This window comes from Ahaetulla prasina, chromosome 7 (assembly GCF_028640845.1).
Source record: "Ahaetulla prasina isolate Xishuangbanna chromosome 7, ASM2864084v1, whole genome shotgun sequence".
Lineage (NCBI taxonomy): Eukaryota > Metazoa > Chordata > Lepidosauria > Squamata > Colubridae > Ahaetulla > Ahaetulla prasina.
This window is the reverse complement of record NC_080545.1, coordinates 95943182-95964464: the sequence shown is the minus strand read 5'-3', so window position 1 is coordinate 95964464 and position 21283 is coordinate 95943182. Positions and strand designations below refer to the sequence as shown.

Genomic DNA, 21283 nt, shown 5'->3' with positions numbered 1-21283 from the left:
GAATTGCTGATGTTTTAAATGTAGGTTTGTCTATAAAATAAAAAAAGCCTTAAAAAAAAGGAAAGAAAAAAAAAGAAATATTGAAAATGGCGATTTGAAAAGAAGAGCAACTGAGATGATTAGAGGGCTGGAGACAAATGTATGAAGAACTCTTGTGGGAATTGGGTAGGTTTATTCTGATGAAAAGAAAGACTAGGGGTGATTTTCTAGTATTTGAGGGGCTGCCACAAAGAAGAGGGGGTCAAACTGTTCTCCAAAGCAGGGGTCTCCAACCTTGGCAACTTTAAGACTTGTGGACTTCAACTCCCAGAATTCCTCAGCCAGCTTTGCTCCAAAGCACCAGAGGGCAGGACAAGAAACAACGGATGGAAACTAACCAAAGAGAGAGAAGCAACTTGGAATTAAGGAGAAACTTCCTAACAGTGAGGACAATTAACCAGCGGAACACCTTGCCTCCAGAAATCGTGGGTGCTCCATCACGGGAGGTTTTTAAGAAGAGACAGTGTACAGTCACTTGTCTGAAATGGTGTTGTGTCTCGTCCAATCTCACCACAGCCGGGGTCTTCTTATCTGCTTCCACACACGGAGGAATATTCTAGTATGCCTCCCGGCCCCAGCCCTGGCTCCATGCCCAGACAGGCTGAAGAGGAAGAAATACCTCCAGCCCCCAGCTCTGGCTCCATGCCCAGGCAAACAGAGCAACTAGACCCCTCCCCCTCCTCCACAGCATGTGAGCCTGAGGGAGGTCAATTGCCAACAGCTGCAGACTGGAGTGACCCTCGCGTCAGAAGACTTGATAGGCGGAGGCAACAGAAGGAAGGGAGGGGCAGGCCTGGATAAGTGCTGAGTCATGGAGCCACACCCCATGGCCTATATAAAGGACCTGCTTTCTGGCATTCTCTGAGTCAGGCAAAGTCTAAACATATCTTGCTGAAGTCACTTTCTGGTCTCCTGCCTGCCCTGAGGACTTTGCTAGGACTTTGGCAGAGCTGCAGAGGCATGCCTGATTCGGATTTCCCTGACCCGGCCGTCAGCAGAGGAGTGGGACATGACAAATGGTGCAGGGCAGTGGTGGTGAACCTTTTTTGGCACCGAGTGCCGAAAAGGGAGCGGGAGCGCTTGTCTGGGCCAGGGTGGCCCAGGGTGCATGTGCGTGCCCGAAAATGAACTTTTAGTTTCCGGCATGCACATGCGCGCTGGCCAGCTAGTCTTTCGGTTCCTGGCGCGCATGCGTGTGTGACGATCAGCTGTCGGGCACATATGCAGGAAAATGGAAAACCAGATCTTCCAGTTTCCAGCACTGCCGCCTGCAGGCCAACTGATCGCCGCTAGAAACCCGGAAGAGGAACGGGCAACGCCACGCGTGCCAAGCGGCATGGCTCCGTGTGCCACTTCGGGTGCACATGCCATAGGTTCGGGTAGAGGGTCTCCTGCTTGAGCAGGGGGCTGGACTAGAAGACCTCCAAGGTCCCCTCCAGCTATATTCTGATTGCTTGCTTGCTGATGTGACCTTGGGATGCTGCAGTGGTTGCAAATACATGCTGACTGCCAAACACCCAAATTCTGATCATGTGACACCGTCCCAGGGTCATGTGCTCATTTATTTACCTAATTACCTAATTACCCAATATTACCTAATCTTGCATAGCTTCTTCTCCGGAAAGATTACACTACTAACCAGAGCATACAAAACATTTGCTAGACCAATTCTCAATTACAGCTCGCCTGTCTGGAACCCACACTGCATTTTGGACATTAATACAATTGAGCGTGTCCAGAAATATTTCACAGGAAGAGTCCTCCTCTCCTCTGATCACAACAAAATACCTTATGCCACCAGACTTGAAATTCTGGATTTAGAAAATTTAGAACAATGCCACCTTCGGTATGACCTGAGTATAGCTCATAAAATCGTCTGCTACAATGTCCTTCCTGTCAATGACTACTTCAGCTTCAACCACAACAATACATGAGCACACAATAGATTTAAACTTAATGTGAACCGCTCCAATCTTGATTGCAGAAAATATGACTTCTGTAACAGAGTTGTTAATGCCTGGAATGCACTACCTGACTCTGTGGTCTCTTCCCAAAATCCCCAAAGCTTTAACCAAAGACTGTCTATTGTTGACCTCACCCCATTCCTAAGAGGTCTGTAAGGGGCGTGCATAAGAGCACCAGCGTGCCTACCGTCCCTGTCCTAATGTTCCCTTTGGTTGTATTCAATTTGTGTGGTTATTTCATGCTTATACTTATATATATTGTTGTGTTTGACAAAATAAATAAATAAAAAAATATTTGCGATCTTCCCAGTTGGTTTCTGACAAGCCAAGTCAATGGGGGAAACCGGATTGGCTTAAGAACACACTATTCACTTCATGAGTGCAGTGATTCACTTAACAACCCTGGCCAAAAAAAAAAAATGCCATGAAGTTGGGCACCGCTCACTTAACCACCTCCTCACTTGCTGCAAGGAGGTAAATTGCTGGGAGCAGATTTTTTTTCCCTTATGCTAATCAAGCTATGCTGAAAACGAAAATGAAAGTGAAGCAGGCTGTTTGCTGTTTGCTGCAATGAGGCAAAATTGCTGGGAGGCAGTTTTCTTTCCCTTGTTTTCCTCACCAAAAAAGGTAGGTGCGTCTTATAGTCCGGTACGTCTTATATTCCGAAAAAATACGGTATTTAGTTGGCTAACCTTTAGCATGAATTACGACCTTACAGCGTCGTCCCATGGAGTGAACCAAGTCTGTTAGTCCTGCAGCTGTTATCATGTGAAACCAAGATTGAAGGAGGGCTTCTATTAACTGGGTTTTATTGCTTGGTCGCTTCTGACTAATCAGTTTCTTTAATCGGCTCCCTAGATTTTCCATTGGGTGAAGGTCTGGGCTATTCCCAGGCCATTCCAGCAGTGAAATATATTTACTTTGAAACTCCCCGCAAAAAGTGATGTTATTAACCAGCAAACCTCAAAAATACCCTTTTCCCAAAAGGTTTCCACAATTTGGGCCATGACTGTATGTCTCTCTGCACACAATCTTAGAAACCAGCGCATCTCTTCCTTACCTATCAGCCCATGGGAGGCTGTTGAAAGTCCTTGACCGTTAGAGATGTAGAAACCCAAATGGTTCTTCTGATAGCGAGCGGGGTTCTTGTAGTGGTGGATCAGAATGACAAAACTGATGGACTCCTGTAGGACCACAGTCACGTTGGCATGGGCCATGATGGATACGTGGAGATTCTTGCCCACCACCACGGCGTCGCGGTCGCAGGGAAAGACCAGTCTCTTCTCATCATCCAAGATGACCTTGGCGGGAGAAATTTCGAGGTAGGATCTTTTTGGTTTGTTGCTGAGAATCGTGATGCTCTTGAAGTACGTCCGCTGTTTCTTATGACCGCTCCGTGGGGCAGGTGCCCCGATTAACTGACCGTTGACGGTCACTCCTAAGGGACAAGCAAAGATGTCAAGAGTTTGATTTAGCGATTAAGGTGCCAGGCTAGAAAGCAAGAGATTTTGAGTTCAAGTCTTGCCTTAGGCATGAAAGCCGACTGGGTGACTTTGGGCCAATTTTCAGGAGACGGAGAGTTCTAGTCCTGCCTTAGCCTTGGAAACCAACTAGGTGACCTTGAACAAATCACCAGGAGACAATGAGTTCTAGTCCAGCATTGGCCATGACAGCCATCTGAGTGACCTTGAGTGAATCACCAGGAGACAATGAGTTTTAGTCCTGCCTTAGCCATGACAACTATCTGAGTGACCTTGAGCAAATCACCAGGAGACGATGAGTTCTAGTCCTGCCTTAGCCATGACAGCCATATGAGTGACCTTGAACGAATCACAAGGAGACAATGAGTTCTAGTTTCGCCTTAGCCATGAAAGCCAACTAGGTGACTTTGGGCCAATCACCAGGAGACAGTGAATTCTAGTTTCGCCTTAGCCATGAAAGCCGACTAGGTGACTTTGGGCCAATCACCGGGAGACAGTGAGTTCTAGTCCTGCATTAGGCATGACAGCCATCTGAGTGACCTTGGGCCAATCACCAGGAGACAATGAGTTCTAGTTTCGCCTTAGCCATGAAAGCCGACTAGGTGACTTTGGGCCGATCACCAGGAGACAGTGAGTTCTAGTCCTGCATTAGGCATGACAGCCATCTGAGTGACCTTGAGTGAATCACCAGGAGACAATGAGTTCTAGTTTCACCTTAGCCATGAGAACAAGCTGGCTGATTTTGCGCCAGAGTTCTTATACATAATCTGTTGCCCTTTCCCCCCTGTTTGCATGCTGTACTTCTCAGTATGGTACGGAGCTGTATTTTTTTTAAAAAAGGCAAAGAAAAGAGCCACAAACTGTATCCTAATAGGATAGACTGGGACGATCCTGTTTCCTGTGGTAAGACAATGGCTGAGTTCCCACAACCCACTGAATCACAAAACAATGCACTTTAGTTTAGTCTGGCTTGTTGTGCGATTCCAACGGAACTTTGGCAATTTCCTATTTTTGAGGCGACCACCGTCGCCTCCTAGAAACAGATGTATTGTTCTTGACGCAGTTGGACAACAATTGCGGGTCTTAAAACCAACGGCAGAGGAAACGCCGTTGAATATCCACTTCCTTTTTCGAGGCTCGTTCGAAATGGTCCCAAGCTGACTCTAAACTTTCCCTGTCCCATTAAACGGATTGGGAGATGGAAAGTCATCAGTTGTTTCCTTTCCTTTCCACTGCTTCAGGCCAGGCCAAATTTTTACTCAACTCTGCCGACGGAACAAGTCAATAGCCCCCGCCAGCTCTGTGGTTCCCGTACCAGCCCAGGGTTGCCCTACCTGAGTGCTTGTGATCCGAAACTAATCTCAGGATATCGCCGGGTTGCCCATCGATATTGAAGCAGACGGTCAGCTTGTTCCGCGGCAAATCGACGACAAAATGAGGGTCCCCATCCGCTGGAGAGACAATTCCTCCATTAATTTAGTCATTCACTTTAGCAGGGCTTAACACAACTATATTTATATTCACTACATAACAGTGGGAATAGGAGCAACTTCTGACTCCCTTCCTGCTTCCCTATTGAGTTTCCTAGTAGGAAGGGAAACATTCACTTAGATTAACAGAGATGGAAGGGACCTTGTAAGTTATCTAGTCCAACCCCCCCAGCCCAAGCAGGAGACCCTACACCACCTCTGACAAATGGCAGTCCAATCTCTTCTTGAAAGCCTCCAGTTGCTCACGCAACCTCTGAAGGCAACTTCTGTTCCATGGATTTATTGTTCTCACTTTCAGGAAATTTCTCCTTATTTCCAGGTTGGATCGCTCCTTGTTCAGATTTCATCCATTGTTCCTTGTCTGGCCTTTGGGTGCTTTGGAAAACAGCTTGACCCTCTCCTCTCTGTGGCAGCCCCTCAAATATTGGAAGGCTGATATCCTGTCTCCCCTGGTCCTTCTCTTCACTAGACTAGCCAGGTCCAGTTCCTGCAACTGTTCATTGTGTGTTTTAGCCTCTAGTCCCCTAATCATCCTGGTTGCTCTTCTCTGCACTCTTTCCAGAGTCTCAATATCTTTTTACAGTGTGGTGACCAAAACTGGATGCAGTACTCCAGGTGTGGTCTTACTAAGGCTTTATAGAGTGGTATTAGTACCTCCCTTGATCTTGATTGTATCCCTCTGTTAATGCAATGTAGGATTGCATTGGCTTTTTTGGCTGCCGCTGCACAAGGCTGGCTCATATTTAACTGGTTGTCCACTAAGACTCTAAGATCCCTCTCGCAGTTTCAACCAGTCTATATGGGTATTTTTGGTTTTTCTTGCCTAAGTGTAAGACTTTACTTTTCTCTACATTGAATTTCATTTTGTTAGCAAAGGCCCAGGGTTCAATTAATGAAGGGTCCTTGGTCCTCTCTGAGGTTGCTTGTTTTCTTGCAGATGTTTCATGAGAAAGAGGAAGAGGAAAGAAAAGTAAGAAAAAGAAAGGAAAAAAGGAAGGAAGGAAGGAAGGAAGGAAGGAAGGAAGGAAGGAAGGAAGAAAGAAAGAAAGAAAGAAAGAAAGAAAGAAAGAAAAAGAAGCGAGGAAGAAAGGAAAGGAAGAACAAAAGAAATAATGAATGAACAAATGCATGAATGAGAAAAAAGAAAAAGGAAGGAAGGAAGGAAGGAAAGAAAGAAAGAAAAAGGAAGGATGGATAGAAGGAAGGAAAGAAGGAAAAAGAGAATGAAAGAAAGAGGAAGAAAGGAAAGAAAAGAAAGAAAAGAAAAAAAAAGAAAGAAAAAGAAAGAAAAATAGGAAGGAAGGAAGGAAGGAAGGAAGGAAAGAGAGAGAGAGAAAGAAAGAAAGAAAAGCGAGGAAGAAAGGAAAGGAAGAACAAAAGAAATAATGAATGAACAAATGAATGAATGAGAAAAAAGAAAAGGAAGGAAGGAAGGAAAGAAAAGGAAGGATGGATGGAAGGAAGGAAGAAAAAGAGAATGAAAGAGGAAGAAAGAAAGAAAGGAAGGGAAGAAGGAAAGGAAGGAAGGAAGGAAGGAAGGAAGGAAGGAAGGAAGGAAGGAAGGAAGGAAGGAAGGAAGGAAGAAAGAAAGAAGCGAGGAAGAAAGGAAAGGAAGAACAAAATAAATAATGAATGAACAAATGAATGAATGAGAAAAAGAAAAAGGAAGGAAGGAAGGAAGAAGAAAGAAGGAAGGATGGATGGAAGGAAGGAAGAAGGAAAGAAGAAAGAAAGAAAGAGGAAGAAAGGAAAGAAAGAAAGAAAGAAGAAAGAAGAAAGAAAAATAGGAAGGAAGGAAGGAAGGAAACAGAGAGAGAGAGAAAGAAAGAAAGAAAGAAGCGAGGAAGAAAGGAAAGGAAGAACAAAAGAAATAATGAATGAACAAATGAATGAATGAGAAAAAAAGAAAAAGGAAGGAAGGAAAGAAAAAGGAAGGATGGATGGAAGGAAGGAAGAAAAAAGAGAATGAAAGAGGAAGAAAGGAAAGAAAAGAAAGGAAAAGAAAGGAAAATAGGAAGGAAGGAAGGAAGGAAGGAAGGAAGGAAAGAAAGAAAGAAAGAAGAGGGAGGAAAAAAGGAAAAAAGAAGAAATAAATAAATAAAGAATGAATAAATGAAAAAGAAAGATAAAGAACAAAAGAAATAAAGAATGAATGAAAAAGAAAGAAGGAAGGAAGGAAGGAAGGAAAGAAAGAAAGAAAGAAAGAAAGAAAGAAAGAAAGAAAAAGAAAGAAAGAAAGAAAGAAAGAAAGAAAGAAAGAAAGAAAGAAAGAAAGAAAGAAAACCTGTTTTGCTTAGCAAACTTAGAAAACCGAATGCGGCCAAACCCTTGTGTTATTGTTAACTGCTGGACCACTTACCTGAAGTTTTAGTTACATTGATTTTTGGCTCCTCTGATTTTTCAGGAGTAGGGCCTGAAACAAGAGGAGGGGAAATGAGATGACACAAGAGTATTGACTTGTTTACAGGTTAAACAACTTATTTACAACTGTCTCTATATTTATTTATTTATTTATTTATTTATTTATTTATTTATTTATTTATTTATTTACATTGATTTTTGGCTCCTCTGATTTTTCAGGAGTAGGGCCTGAAACAAGAGGAGGAAAAAGGAAGGAAGAAAGAAAAATACATATAAATACAAACTAAAATAACAGTTAAAAACTTATTCTACATGGCGAATTATTAAAAAACAATATAAATAATAAAACCCATTAAAACCAGTATAAATTTAAAATCTAATAGAATAAATGAAAAGAAAGAAGAAATAAATAAAGAATGAATGAAAAGAAAGAAGGAAGGAAGGAAGGAAGGAAGGAAGAAGGAAGAAAAGAAAGAAAGAAAGAAAGAAAGAAAGAAAGAAAGAAAACCTGTTTTGCTTAGCAAACTTAGAAAACCGAATGCGGCCAAACCCTTGTGTTTGTGTGGACCACTTACCTGAAGTTTTAGTTACATTGATTTTTGGCTCCTCTGATTTTTCAGGAGTAGGGCCTGAAACAAGAGGAGGGGAAATGAGATGACACAAAACAACAGATTCGCATAGCCCAGCTACCCCACCCCACCCCAACTCCCCAGGGCAAAGTACTGTTATGTCTCCCCCAGAGAAGAGTATTGACTTGTTTACAGGTTAAACAACTTATTTACAACTGTCTCTATACAGGTAGTCCTTGACTTAAGACCACAATTGGGAACGGGGAACTTCCGTCGCCAAGCGATGCGGTCATTAAATGAGTCAATACATAACTGCACCCAATTTTGCAACCTTTTTTGGGTGTAGTCTTTAAGTAAATCCAGCTCCCTCCCGCCCTTTGACTTTGCTTGTCAGAAGCCGGCTGGGAAGGTCTCCATTGGCAATTTCCATGATTCTGAGATGTTGCAACCATCACAAACCCTTCCATCCAGTTGTCCAATTTTTTGATCATGTGACTATGGGAGAGGCTGCAACAATTATAGGCGCACACGGACTGGTTCTTTCTCTTCTTGATTTGTATATATTCCAAATCTGAATTTTACATTCCAATTCAACTCCAATTATAAGGTCTTGACACGGCTTTTATCTGAAATTTTCCTTTATTCTTCCTCTAAGGTTAAGATTTTTCTATATAAAGTTTATATCCAATCCTCTATTTTTCCGGGTTTCTTTTTCCTGGAGTATTTATTTATTTATTTATTTATTTATTAAATTTTTATACCGCCCTTCTCCCGAAGGACTCAGGGCGGTGTACAGCCAAAAGATAAAAAACATAAGAAATATACAATTAAAACAACAATTTAAAACCGAGCATATTAGAAAAAAGGCTAGGGATGTTTTAAGCTAGGGATGAAATGTAAAATTTGTTACTACCAGTTCTGTGGGTGTGGCTTAGTGGGTGGGTGGGTTTAATGTGACTGGGTGGGCGTGGCCAACTTATTTTTTTTTAACTTTTAAAAGCATTTTTTCTACAAGCTCTTCAGCCAAAGAGGTTGTAGAAAAAATGCTTTTAAAAGCCTCTGATGACCAGGCAACTCAGCTGGGATCGCCAGAGGACAAAAAGCTGAGTTGCGTGATCGCCAGAACCTTTTAAAAGCATTTTTTTTACAACCTCTTTGGCCGAAGAGCTTGTAGAAAAAATGCTTTTAAAGGGTTCTGATGATCCCAGAGCCTTTTTTTTTTACTTTTAAAAGCATTTTTTTGGCTAAAGAAAAAATGCTTTTAAAAGTTAAAAAAAAACCCCACCAAACTCTGATGATCATGCGGCTCAGCTGGGGCGGGGGATGGGGCAGGAATTTTTGCTACCGGTTCTCTGAACCACCCGCCGCCATCGCGACCGGATCAGGTGATCCGGTCCGAACCGGGAGCATTTCACCCCTGGTTTAAGCTCTCCAAATTCAATTTCCAAATTCAAATGTCAAACTCCGTTTTGGACTTTAGTGTTTTTACTTCCGCTTTGTTCTTCTCCCTCAATTAACATTCCCCAGCACTAGTTAGCTGCTATCTCCACGCCGGGACTCCTTTGCGAGTTGGCCAATCACTCATCCGGTACCAATAAAAGGTAAAGGTAAAGGTTCCCTTCACACATACGTGCTAGTCGTTGCCGACTCTAGGGGGCGGTGCTCATCTCCGTTTCAAAGCCGAAAAGCCAGTGCTGTCCGAAGACGTCTCCGTGGTCATGTGGCCGGCATGACTCAATCCCAAAAGCGCACGGAACGCTGTTACCTTCCCACCAAAGGTGGTCCCTATTTTTTCTACTTGCATTTTTACGTGCTTTCGAAACTGCTAGTTTGGCAGAAGCTGGGACAAGGAACTGGAGCTCACCCTGTTACGAGGCACTCGGGATTCGAACCGCCAAGCTGCCAACCTTTCGATCGACAAGCTCAACGTCCTAGCTCCTGAGCCACCACGTACCGGTAATTTAGGTTACTACTGTATATTAACGAAGAGCCAACGCTATCCGAAGACGTCTTTGTGGTCATGTGGTCAATTGGTACCACCGGTACCAATACTCGGTCCAAAACCTTGCTCCTGCACAATCCACTCTGGAGCCTGGGAAGGGTGAAAACGCCCACCACCACCATGGTGCAAGAGGCTGAGTAAGCCACGCCCCCATGGCCATGCCCTTCCCATGCCCATGGGCAGAGAACTGGTTGCTAAAAAATTTTAATCCCTCCCCTGGCGGTGGGCCTTACCTGAGGGCACCTGGTGGCCTTGAAGGCCCTGCACGATTTCTCCAACGCCTTCGGTTGAAGGACCAGCATGGACCTCCATTGGGGGTTCCACTTGAAATGGAAGGGTCTTCATCTTCAGGGCGGTGAAGGGCATGACAAAATTGTAAGCAAGGGCCAAGTTCTTGGCCCTTTCCCTCAAAGAGACCTTCTCCTTGCTGTTGTCACTCTTCAACCAGGAGGCCAACAATTCCTTGATGGTGAGGTAACTCCAGGCCCGCTCGACATAGTTTTGATCGGTTGAGGAGTTCGGCGGTCCGACGAAACTCGCCTCGAGGAGGTTGTGGCCCGAGAGATCGACGGCTACGTCGGTTTTCAGCAGGACGTGCTTGTCGCTGTTGCTGGCGGTCACTTCTACGTGTAAGCTGTGGGCAGTCTTGTTGTAGAGTTTCCCAGCGATGACAATCTCGGAACCGTTGAAGTAGTTGGGGAAGAAATTCTGAGTCACTTTCTCCACGCTGTCCACAGGATAATCGACCCGGATGTCCGACAGAAGCGGGGTACCGATCTCATCGTAGAATCTGCACAGACATGTTTGGTTACTCTTCAAACATGCACGCAAGTCGTAAGGAAACCGACACAGAGGGAGTCCTCGACTTAATGACCATTCATTTAGTGACAGTTTGCAGTTTTTATTATTATTATTATTTTTATTTATTTACATTTATATCCCGCCCTTCTCCGAAGACTCAGGGCGGCTTACAGTGTATAAGGCAATAGTCTCATTCCATTTGTATATTTACAAAGTCAACTTATTGCAACAATTAGTTGCAACAATACTGAGGAATAAGTGACCGATGACCAGTCCTCACATTTAGGACAGGTAATCCTCAATTTATGACCACAGCTGAGCCCATAATTTCTGTTGCTAAGCAAGACAGTTGTGATTTCTCCCCCACCCCACCCCATTCTAGAACCTTTCTTGACACAAGTGGTTAAGTGAATTGTTGCAGTTGTAAAGTTAGTACAGGTAGTCCTCAACTTATATCCACACCTGAGCCCCAATTTTCTGTTGCTAAGTGAGACATTTGTTAAGTGAATTTTACCCCATTTTATGATATTTTATTTATTTTATTTTATTTTATTTTTCGCATTTTTATACCGCCCTATCTCCCTAGGGACTCAGGGCAGTTTACAGGCAGATAAAAATACATATAAATACACAATAAAACATACAATTAAAAAACTTATTCTAAATAGCCAATTAGTTAAAATATCAAAGTACATAATAAAAACCCGTTAAAACCAGTTAAATTTAAAATCTAAAAACTAATCCAGTCCTGCGCAGATAAATAGATGAGTTTTAAGCTCGCGGCGGAAGGTTCGGAGGTCCGGAAGTTGACGAAGTCCTGGGGGGAGCTCGTTCCAAAGGGTGGAAGCCCCCACAGAGAAGGCCCTTCCCCTGGGTGTCGCCAGACGGCATTGCCTAGCTGACGGCACCCTGAGGAGTCCCTCTCTGTGAGAGCGCACGGGTCAGTGAGAGGTATTCGGTAGCAGCAGACGGTCCCGTAAATAGCCCGGCCCTATGCCATGGAGCGCTTTGAAGATCATTACCAAAACCTTGAAGTGCACCCGGAAGGCCACAGGCAGCCAGTGCAGTCTGCGCAGGAGAGGTGTCACATGGGAGCCACGACATTAAGAAGAGGGAGGAAGGAAGAAGCCATCGGGGGAGGCTGACACAATCTAACAGAGATCCAGCAAAAGAGATGTTAGGGAATGATTTTTCTCACCGACCCTTTAAAGTGTGTTGCGGCGTCTTCATTCTCCCGGATCAACCTCATCATCCCGCAGTTCTCCAAGGCCAACCTCTCCAGCAAGTGTTGGTCGACGTCGTTCCCAATGCCGATCGTGAAGACGCAGAACCGGTTGCGAATGGCTTCCTTGAGGTTGCGGAGGATCTTGCTCGTCTGGACCTCGCCCATCGTGGCCCGACCGTCGGTCACAAACACCAGGAGGGAGGCGCTTCGCGATTCCGCTTCGTTCTGGGTGATGTAATCGTTCAGGAGTTTTGCGCTGGTCTGAAGAGCATCGTTGATGTTGGTGCCTGCGACAATAGCGTGGAAATAAATGGGAGTTAGGTACTGGTTGCTGGGTGGGCTTGGCCATGGGGGCGTGGCCTACTTTGCCTCCTGCACTACGGTGGGGGTGGGGAGCTTTTTTGCCCTCCCCAGGCTCCAGAGGCTTTCCTTGAGCCTCCAGGAGGCCGAAAACAGTATCATGCGGGTATCGGAGGCCCTCCGGAGGCTGTTTCTGAACTTCCGGTAGGCCCGTTTTTCGCCCTCCCAGAGCCTCTGCGCATGCCCTGCACTTACCTGACATCTAAAACGGGCTGTGTGAAGACTCCTGGGAGGGAAGGTTGGGGTGGGAGAGGTCAGCCAGTCTTTGGAACAACCAGTTCGGCGAACCAGATTAAAATTAACATCCGGTTTGCCCGAACTGGTCCAAAACGACTGAATTCCACCCCTGGTTAGGTAGGTTGGAGGCAGTGTTGAAATACCAGTTCTGTGGGTGTGGCTTGGTGGGCTTGGCAGGGGAAAAATACTTCAAAATCTCCACTCCCACCCCACTCCAGGGAAAGGATACTGCAAAATCCCCATTCCCTCCCCACTCTGGGGCCATCCAGAGGCGGGATTTGCCGGTTCTCCGAACTACTCAAAATTTCCACTACCAGTTCTCTGAACTGCTCAAAGTTTCCGCTTCCGGTTCTCCAGAACCTGTCAGAACCTGCTGGATTTCACCCCTGGTCATAGGTGTCCAATTTTCATCAACTAGTTTAGAGGTGTCTAACCTTGGCGACTTTAAGATCTGTGGACTTCAACTCCCAGAATTCCCCAGCCAGGAATTCTGGGAGTTGAAGTCCACAAGTCTTAAATTAGCCAAGATGGATACCCCTGAACTAGATCCTTAGATAAGATTGTGGAAGTTGATCTTATCCAGCTGCATTGAGACATGACTGCTTGGAAGATTTTTCCTTAGAAATATCCAAATTTACTACAGCAGGACACAAGATTCCATGCCTTGGGATTCCATACCATACAAGGCATATACAAAAAGAGAGAAGGTCAAATAACATGAGGCAAATCCAGAAGATTTTCAGTGCCATTACAACAGCACCAAATAACAATGGTAGGGGCTGCCAGGAAAACAAAAATCAGAATCTTATACGAGAAGGAGGGGTGGGGGAGAGGAGGGGGAGGAGGAGGAGGAGGAGGAGGAGGAGGAGGAGATTGTCTACTAATGAGCACTCCAGCTCAGAAAAGTTGGCTTATAGCTTGCCAAAATGGGAGATGGTGAGTTCTACTCCCACTTTAGGCATGAAAATCTACTGGATGACTTTGGGCCAATCACCAGGAGACTGATACTTCTAGTCCCGCCTTAGGCATGAAAGGCAGATGGGTGACTTTGGGCCAATCACCAGAGGAAAGTGAGGTCTAGTCCTACCTTAAGCATAAAAGCCAGTTGGGTTTCTTTCTCGCCCCAACCCATCTCAATGGGTTGTGCCTCGTCCACTTTCCCCGCAGCTGGGCCCATCTTATCTGCTTCCGAACGCTGAGGAATGTCCTAGCATGCCTCCTGGCCCCAGCCCTGGCTCCATGCCCAGACAGGCCGAGGAGGAAGAAGTGCCTCCAGCCCCCAGCTCTGGCTCCATGCCCAGGCAAATGGAGCAACTAGACCCCTCCCCCTCCCCCACAGCATGTGAGCCTGAGGAAGGTCAATTACCAACAGCTGCAGACTGGAGTGACCCTCGCTTCAGGAGAATTGATAGGCGGCAGCAACAGAAGGAAGGGAGGGGCAGGCCTGGATAAGTGCTGAGTCATGGAGACACACCCCATGGCCTATATAAAGGATCTGCTTTCTGGCATTCTCTGAGTCAGGCAAAGTCTACCTTATCTTGCTGAAGTCACTTTCTGGTCTCCTGCCTGCTCTGAGGACTTTGCTAGGACTTTGGGCAGAGCTGCAGAGGCAAGCCTGATTCAGATTTCCCTGACCCGGCCGTCAGCGGAGGAGTGGGACACGACACAATGGTAGGGGCTGCCAGGAAAACAAAAACCAGAATCTTATACGAGAAGGAGAGGTGGGGGAGAGGAGGAGGAGGAGGGGGAGGGGGAGGAGGAGGAGGAGGAGGAGGAGGAGGAGGAGGAGGAGGAGGAGGAGGAGGAGGAAATTGTCTACTAATGAGCACTCCAGCTCAGAAAAGTTGGCTTATATCTTGCCAAAATGGGAGATGGTGAGTTCTACCCCCACTTTAGGCATGAAAATCTACTGGATGACTTTGGGCCAATCACCAGGAGACTGATACTTCTAGTCCCGCCTTAGCATGAAAGGCAGATGGGTGACTTTGGGCCAATCACCAGAGGAAAGTGAGGTCTAGTCCTACGTTAAGCATAAAAGCCAGTTGGGTTTCTGTCTCACCCCAACCCATCTCAATGTGTTGTGCCTCGTCCACTTTCCCCGCAGCCGGGCCCATCTTATCTGCTTCCGAACGCTGAGGAATGTCCTAACATGCCTCCCGGCCCCAGCCCTGGCTCCATGCCCAGACAGGCCGAGGAGGAAGAAGTGCCTCCAGCCCCCAGCTCTGGCTCCATGTCCAGGCAAACGGAGCAACTAGACCCCTCCCCCTCCCCCACAGCATGTGAGCCTGAGGAAGGTCAATTACCAACAGCTGCCGACTGGAGTGACCCTCGCTTCAGAAGAATTGATAGGCGGCAGCGTCAGAAGGAAGGGAGGGGCAGGCCTGGATAAGTGCTGAGTCATGGAGCCACACCCCATGGCCTATATAAAGGATCTGCTTTCTGGCATTCTCTGAGTCAGGCAAAGTCTACCTTATCTTGCTGAAGTCACTTTCTGGTCTCCTGCCTGCCTTGAGAACTTTACTAGGACTTTGGCAGAGCTGCAGAGGCACGCCTGATTCGGATTTCCCTGACCCGGCCGTCAGTGGAGGAGTGGGACACGACACAATGTTGCAAGGAAAATAGGAGTATTAGGTACGTGTTCACCACCTTATGTTCTTTATAAAAAATAAAGGTGTTCTGTCCTCCTTCGCCTCCGTCCGAGTGATGGCTTAATTAGCCAGCACGATCAGCTATGGCAGCAGAATAGCGAACATCTGCCAAGTTCTCTGATATCTCCCTCGACGCTGGTGAGTCACTTCAGCTCTCAGTTAATCAGTTGATTTGCCGGCTACGAAGAGACACAGCAGTGCTCACTGCCTTTATATCCTGTGGGGTGTAGCTCCATGACTCAGCGCTTTCTAGGCCTGCCCCACCCCTGCTTCTGTTGTTCCCTCCTCTCCTGCCTACGAAACCTAGGGTCCAACCAAGCCTGATTGCCATCAGCTGGGTCTGGAGGTGTGGCCTCGGGGGGGAAAGAGTCAGGGGACGGAGGCCTCGTTATCTCTTCCACCTGGCCTGCTTCTGGCTCCTGGAGCTGAGCCAGGGAAGCCGGTGCTGCCGAGGTAAGTCCTGACGACCCTTCCCCCTCACTTTCCAAGTCACTTTCTGGCAGCAGGCCCGGCTCCAATTCACTTTCTGGCAGGAGGCCCGGCTCGGGGGGTGCAGACACAGCAGAAGGTGAGATACGTTCAATCAATCACTCAGTAATAAGATTACCTTCATTAGGTGGTACGAGATGGATGTGGAAGATGGCATCTCGTATATTTTCAGGAGTCACAGGTACCAACTGCTCTTCTTTCCAGACCTTGATTTCATTGGAGAAGCCAATAATGTTGAAATGGTCTCCAGGCCGGAGGTCATGGAGGATGGTGAACAGGGCTTCTCTGGTCTGGAAAGAAATGGAGGGAAGTCAGTAAGGGAGCGTTGGTGTGGTTTATACCGGGGGTCTCCAACCTTGGCAACTTTAAGACTTGTGGCCTTCAACTCCCAGAGTTCCTCAGGTTGAGGAACACAAGTCTTAAAGTTGCCAAGGTTGGAGACCCCTGGTTTATACAATGGGCTGGTTAATCCCTGTGACAGCATGGATTTATGATGATCCAAGGACAAGCTACCATCGATCAAACACGTGGCATGGCTTGTCTGTCCTTTCTTATAATGCATGACAACGGTCTGCAGCCCAAAACAAACAAAGAGCACCCCATCATAGACCAAAATATATATATATATGACCCAATTGGTTTATTTTTTGCAAAAAGATCTGCACAACCAAATATCACAGTGGAAAGTCAAGTAATCTTGAATTTCTTGTTGTTTCCAACCTCACCGTCCCTTTTGTTTAAAGAGGGAACAGCTGCGATATTTTCCATTATCTCTAAGCCAAAAACTTCGGGGTCTCTGGCCAAACTTTGTTTTTGAGTGGGTTGCCAGGATTTAGGCTCCAAAAAAAATATAAAGAACAAAGGGAGGGGAGAAACGCGAGCAAACGTTATCTTTAATCGAAAGATAAGCAAGTTGAATCAATGGATTCAACTACTGGTGGTGATCGACTTACAACCTCAATGGGGTCCAAAACGTCTACTGCTAAGTGAGACAGTTGCTAAGTGAGTTTTGCTCCATTTTACGACCTTTCTTGCCGCAGTTGTTAAAGGAACCACTGCCATTGTTAAGTTATTAACATAGTTGTTCAGCTTTCCCCATGGACAAGTTTGCAAAATATGATCACGTGACCCCGGGATATTGTAACCATCATAAATACAAGACAATTGCCAAGCATTTGCATTTTCATCGCTACGGGGGTGCGGCAATGGTCATAAGTGTGAAAAACGGTCCTAAGTCACTATTTTTCAGTGCCGTTGTAACTTCGAACGGTCACTAAATGAACTATTGTAAGTCAACGATTACCTAGATTCTGAAAAATATCTCCCTTGTGCAAAAATGGTTCAGACCGATTCGGGCGAACTGGGAACGGCGACTGAGGATGGGGGCCTGCCCCAGCTTAAAGGCATCCTATTTAGCCATGTTTTTGAGGCCGGGCACATGTGTGGAAGACGTATGTGTGAGCAAAGTGCACGCGCGGAAGGTTGGGTGTATGCGTGGAAAGGTGCGCACATGCGCGAAGCGAGTCTGTGCGCGCGGAGCGAACCGGTGGTAAGCATTTCGGAAACCCACCTCTGCCCTTGTGTTATAATCAAACATTGCAATTAGTTGAGAATCGAGGGGCAAGATTGCAAGGGGTACAACCAAGGCATTTAGGCAGTGGTGGGATTCAAATAATTTAACAACCGGTTCTCTGCCCTAATGATTTTTTCCAACCACCAGTTCACCAAACTGCTCAGAAAGTTAACAACCGGTTCTCCCGAAGTGGTGCGAACTGGCTGAATTCTACCACTGCATTTAGGTATCCCTGCCAGTTATGCATTGCTAAAACATCATCAAAAAAATGTGCAACAAAGAATGTTCTTTCTGCGCCAACTCAGTAAGCTCAAACTGCCCAAGGAGCTGCTGATTCAGTTCTACAGAGGAATTATTGAGTCTGTCATTTGCACCTCTATAACTGTCTGGTTCGGTTCTGCAACCCAACAAGAAAAACACAGACTTCAGAGGATAATTAGAACTGCAGAAAAAACAATGGCTACCAACCTGCCTTCCATTGGGGACCTGTATACTGCACAAATCAAGAAGAGGGCCATGAAAATATTTACAGATCCCTCGCATCCAGGACATAAACTGTTTCAACTCCTACCCTCAAAACGACGCTATAGAGCACTGCACACCAGAACAACTAGACACAAGAACAGTTTTTTCCCGAAGGCCATCACTCTGCTAAACAAATAATTCCCTCAACACTGTCAAACTATTTACTAAATCTGCACTACTATTAATCTTCTCATCGTTCCCATCACCAATCTCTTTCCACTTATGACTGTATGACTGTAACTTTGTTGCTGGCAATCCTTATGATTTATATTGATATATTGACCATCAATTGTGTTGTAAATGTTGTACCTTGATGAAGGTATCTTTTCTTTTATGTACACTGAGAGCATATGCACCAAGACAAATTCCTTGTGTCCAATCACACTTGGCCAATAAAATTCTATTCTATTCTATTCTATTCTATTCTATTCTATTCTATTCTATTCTATTCTATTCTATTCTATTCTATTCTATTCTATTCTATTCTATTCTATTCTATTCTATTCTATTTTACAATTTGACTTGACTTGGAAGGGACTCAACCTTGTCTCCCTCCCTTCTTGCAGATCTCCTGAGCTTTGGAACCGAACCCTTCCCACCTGTCACAGGTCTTGGCCTGCTTGTTCCAAGGAGCTGAGATCACGATTGCAGAGACAGACGGAGGGGCAATGACCTTTCCGTCTCACAATCCCTCACTTGTTGCCCAGTGCGGGTTTTAAAGGATACCCACGCAATGCAAGCCCAGCCCGTTCCAGCAGAAGACAAGGCTCAACTGTTCAAGCGCTGACCCAGAGCAGGCCGGCATATGAACTTGTAGGCTGGCAACAATGATCTCATTCTGTGGGGTGGTTCCAGGTTCACCCCTTTGCCATTTCCACTGGGCGCTGAGTCAGTCCTTGGCTTGGGATGTGTTAGATAACTCTTAACTTCTGCAGATGGAAAAACCCGGTGAAGGAAGTTCAGAAGCTCTTGTGTGGATGTGTTTTGGGGCAGGACTTCATCCTAAATGACCCTCACAGGGAGGGCCTCCTTAGGGTGCCGTCAGCCAACCAATGTTGGCTGGCGACCCCCAGGGGAAGAGCGTTCTCTGTGGGGGCCCCGGCTCTGTGGAACGAGCTGCTGCTGGGACTCTGTCTTCTCCCTGATCTTTGGACCTTTAAACCCGCTCAAGACTTTCTTTTTTCACCAAGCGGGGCTGGCCTGATGGATTGATTTTATTTTTTTTTGCCTTAGAGCAGGGGTCTCCAACCTTGGTCACTTTATTTTTTTTTTATTATTATTATTTTTTATTGCTTTTTTCTAACAAACAAAAAAGAAAATACATTATTGCACCCTTGTGCTATACATAAAAAAAAGGAAGATTTGGGTCTTCGGATATGTCCTCATGATTGCCAAAATCCACGTTCTTGAGGTACAGGTACCGAGGCATCCAATTTTCCAAGCGCATAGTCCACGAATGGTTTCCAAGTCTTCCAGAAAATATCTTCTTTATACACACCACTTCTAATTTTAATATCACATGTCATTTTATCATTTAAGGCTAATTTCCACATTTCAGAATTCCACTCTTCTATTCTAAAAATCACATCTAATTTCCAATATCTAGCTATTATAATTCTACCTATTATAATCATAATTCTAATCAATTCTTTTTCATATTTTGTTAATTCTATTTCCTTAATTACCAACAATAATATAGTTTCCACTCTCAATATTATTACTTTCCCCATCATTTCAAATATCATTTTCTCCAATTGTTGCCAAAACTTTTTAACCTTATCACATTTGTACCACATATGTTCATAAGTCCCCAATTCCATCTCACATCTCCAACATTTTTTACTAATTTTTTTATCCATTTGTGACAATCTTACTGGAGTCAAATACCATTTCCAAACAACTTTATAATTATGCTCTTTAATCCTTATAGATAAAGTTCTCATAATTCTACTATTCCAATTCACATTCCAATCTGACTCTGGTATTTCAATATTAAGATCTTTTTCCCAATTTGTCCTCATCACTCTTTGTAATTGTGATGGATTGATTTTAAAACAGGGGTTTTTATCTTTTGTATTTTTTACCTAATAGTTTTAAGTATACAGCAGTTTAATTAGATTTTTAATTTTGTTATGGTATTTTAAATAGTTTTTGGATTATTGTCGTTTTACTTGCTGTACACCGCCCTGAGTCTTCAGAGAAGGGCGGTATAAAAATGTGAATCAATCAATCAATCCAGGATCAGCATTGTTGGGCACCTGCCAAGGTCTGTCTCGCCAGCCCTCAGATCTCCAAAGAGACTGAGCTGTGCACAACAGAAATGACCCAGTTTTGGAAGGTGAACTCCACACATCTTCAAAACACTGATTTAAAGCAAGGGTGTCAAACTCAACTTCACTGAGGGCCGCATCAGGGCTGTGGTTGACCTGGGGGGGGGGCCCAGCTGGGCGTGGCCGACTGGGTGGGGGTGGCCAACTGGGTGGGGGTGGCCATCTTGATGCCATTCCCCAAACTGCTGGCATGTTTCCTCTTTGCACTGGGTAGACTGAGCCGAAGCCACGCTGACCCGGTGTTTGCTCTTCACATTGCGTAGACTGGGCCGAAGCCACACTGGCCGGCCCCTTAGATTTTGCAGGACAGCCCCATGGGCTGGATCTGACCACATTGCAGGCCTTAAGTTTGACACCCAGGGTCTAAAGTGAGGCAAAACAGGTTCCAACCTAAAATCCCAGATATGGCAAAAGAATCTCACTACCTTTAAATCATGGATCAGGAATCCCTCAGCATTGAGCAACGAAGTCCCTCACCTGCTTCATTTTGGTGCCCATCATGGATGCGCTTCTGTCGAGGACAAAGACAATGTTCTTTGGCAGGGGAGGGAGATCTTTGGGGGCAAAATAGTGCACGAAGTAGCCATCCAAAACCTGGTGAGATAACAAGAGAAGGAGAGGTGTCTATGGGGATTCTCAGTCAACACAACCACTTCGCCAACACGTGGCACCACACAGGAGAACAAATGCATGGCGGACAGAATTCAGCAGTCCATCTGCATCTGAAAAAAATGAAGATCATTCTTTTCAAGACAGCAAAGTCTCCTGTCAGTTTCGGAAGGCAATTTTCTTTCTGCTTCTTAACTGCCACATATTTTAGCTGGGGAAGTTGGGAGGAGGTTGTTGTTGGAGTGGTAGAAAGTTAGTCATAACAGCATTCCTTATTCAAGGACTTTTGCCTGCGTCTGATGGAGACTGCCTGAAGATTGTATCCAATTGAGTGTGAAGAGTTGATTGGACAATGTGATGAACTTGTGGGTGTGGGGCAGGGCTGTGAAAATTGTCAACTGGGTGTGGAAAACCCGGAAGCTTTCAGTTCTGGGTTTTCCCAGGTGGGCCAACATGACATCTCTAATAAATTGGAACTTTGAGGAACCTCAAGCCTCAGAGCTTTATTTCGTTGGGGGTGTTCCTTGGAACCCTGACATCCACATTCTGGTGAGAGAGGACCACCGAAAGAGGGATCCAA

The 21283-nt window shown here is 45.4% G+C and overlaps 1 protein-coding gene across 4 annotated transcripts in view; it reads right to left on the bottom strand.

Moving 5' to 3' along the window:
- ITIH5 (inter-alpha-trypsin inhibitor heavy chain 5) overlaps positions 1-21283 on the bottom strand; it is a 58348-nt gene that overhangs the window by 3499 nt on the left and 33566 nt on the right. For all 4 annotated transcript variants that reach the window (XM_058190832.1, XM_058190831.1, XM_058190833.1 and 1 more), the window contains 7 exons: positions 20572-20688; positions 15785-15956; positions 11910-12219; positions 10140-10696; positions 7911-7964; positions 4819-4935; positions 3064-3441 (listed from right to left, as the gene is read on the bottom strand). In XM_058190832.1, coding sequence (XP_058046815.1) covers positions 3064-3441; positions 4819-4935; positions 7911-7964; positions 10140-10696; positions 11910-12219; positions 15785-15956; positions 20572-20688 — 1705 coding nt within the window. The remainder of the gene's footprint in view (positions 1-3063; positions 3442-4818; positions 4936-7910; positions 7965-10139; positions 10697-11909; positions 12220-15784; positions 15957-20571; positions 20689-21283) is intronic.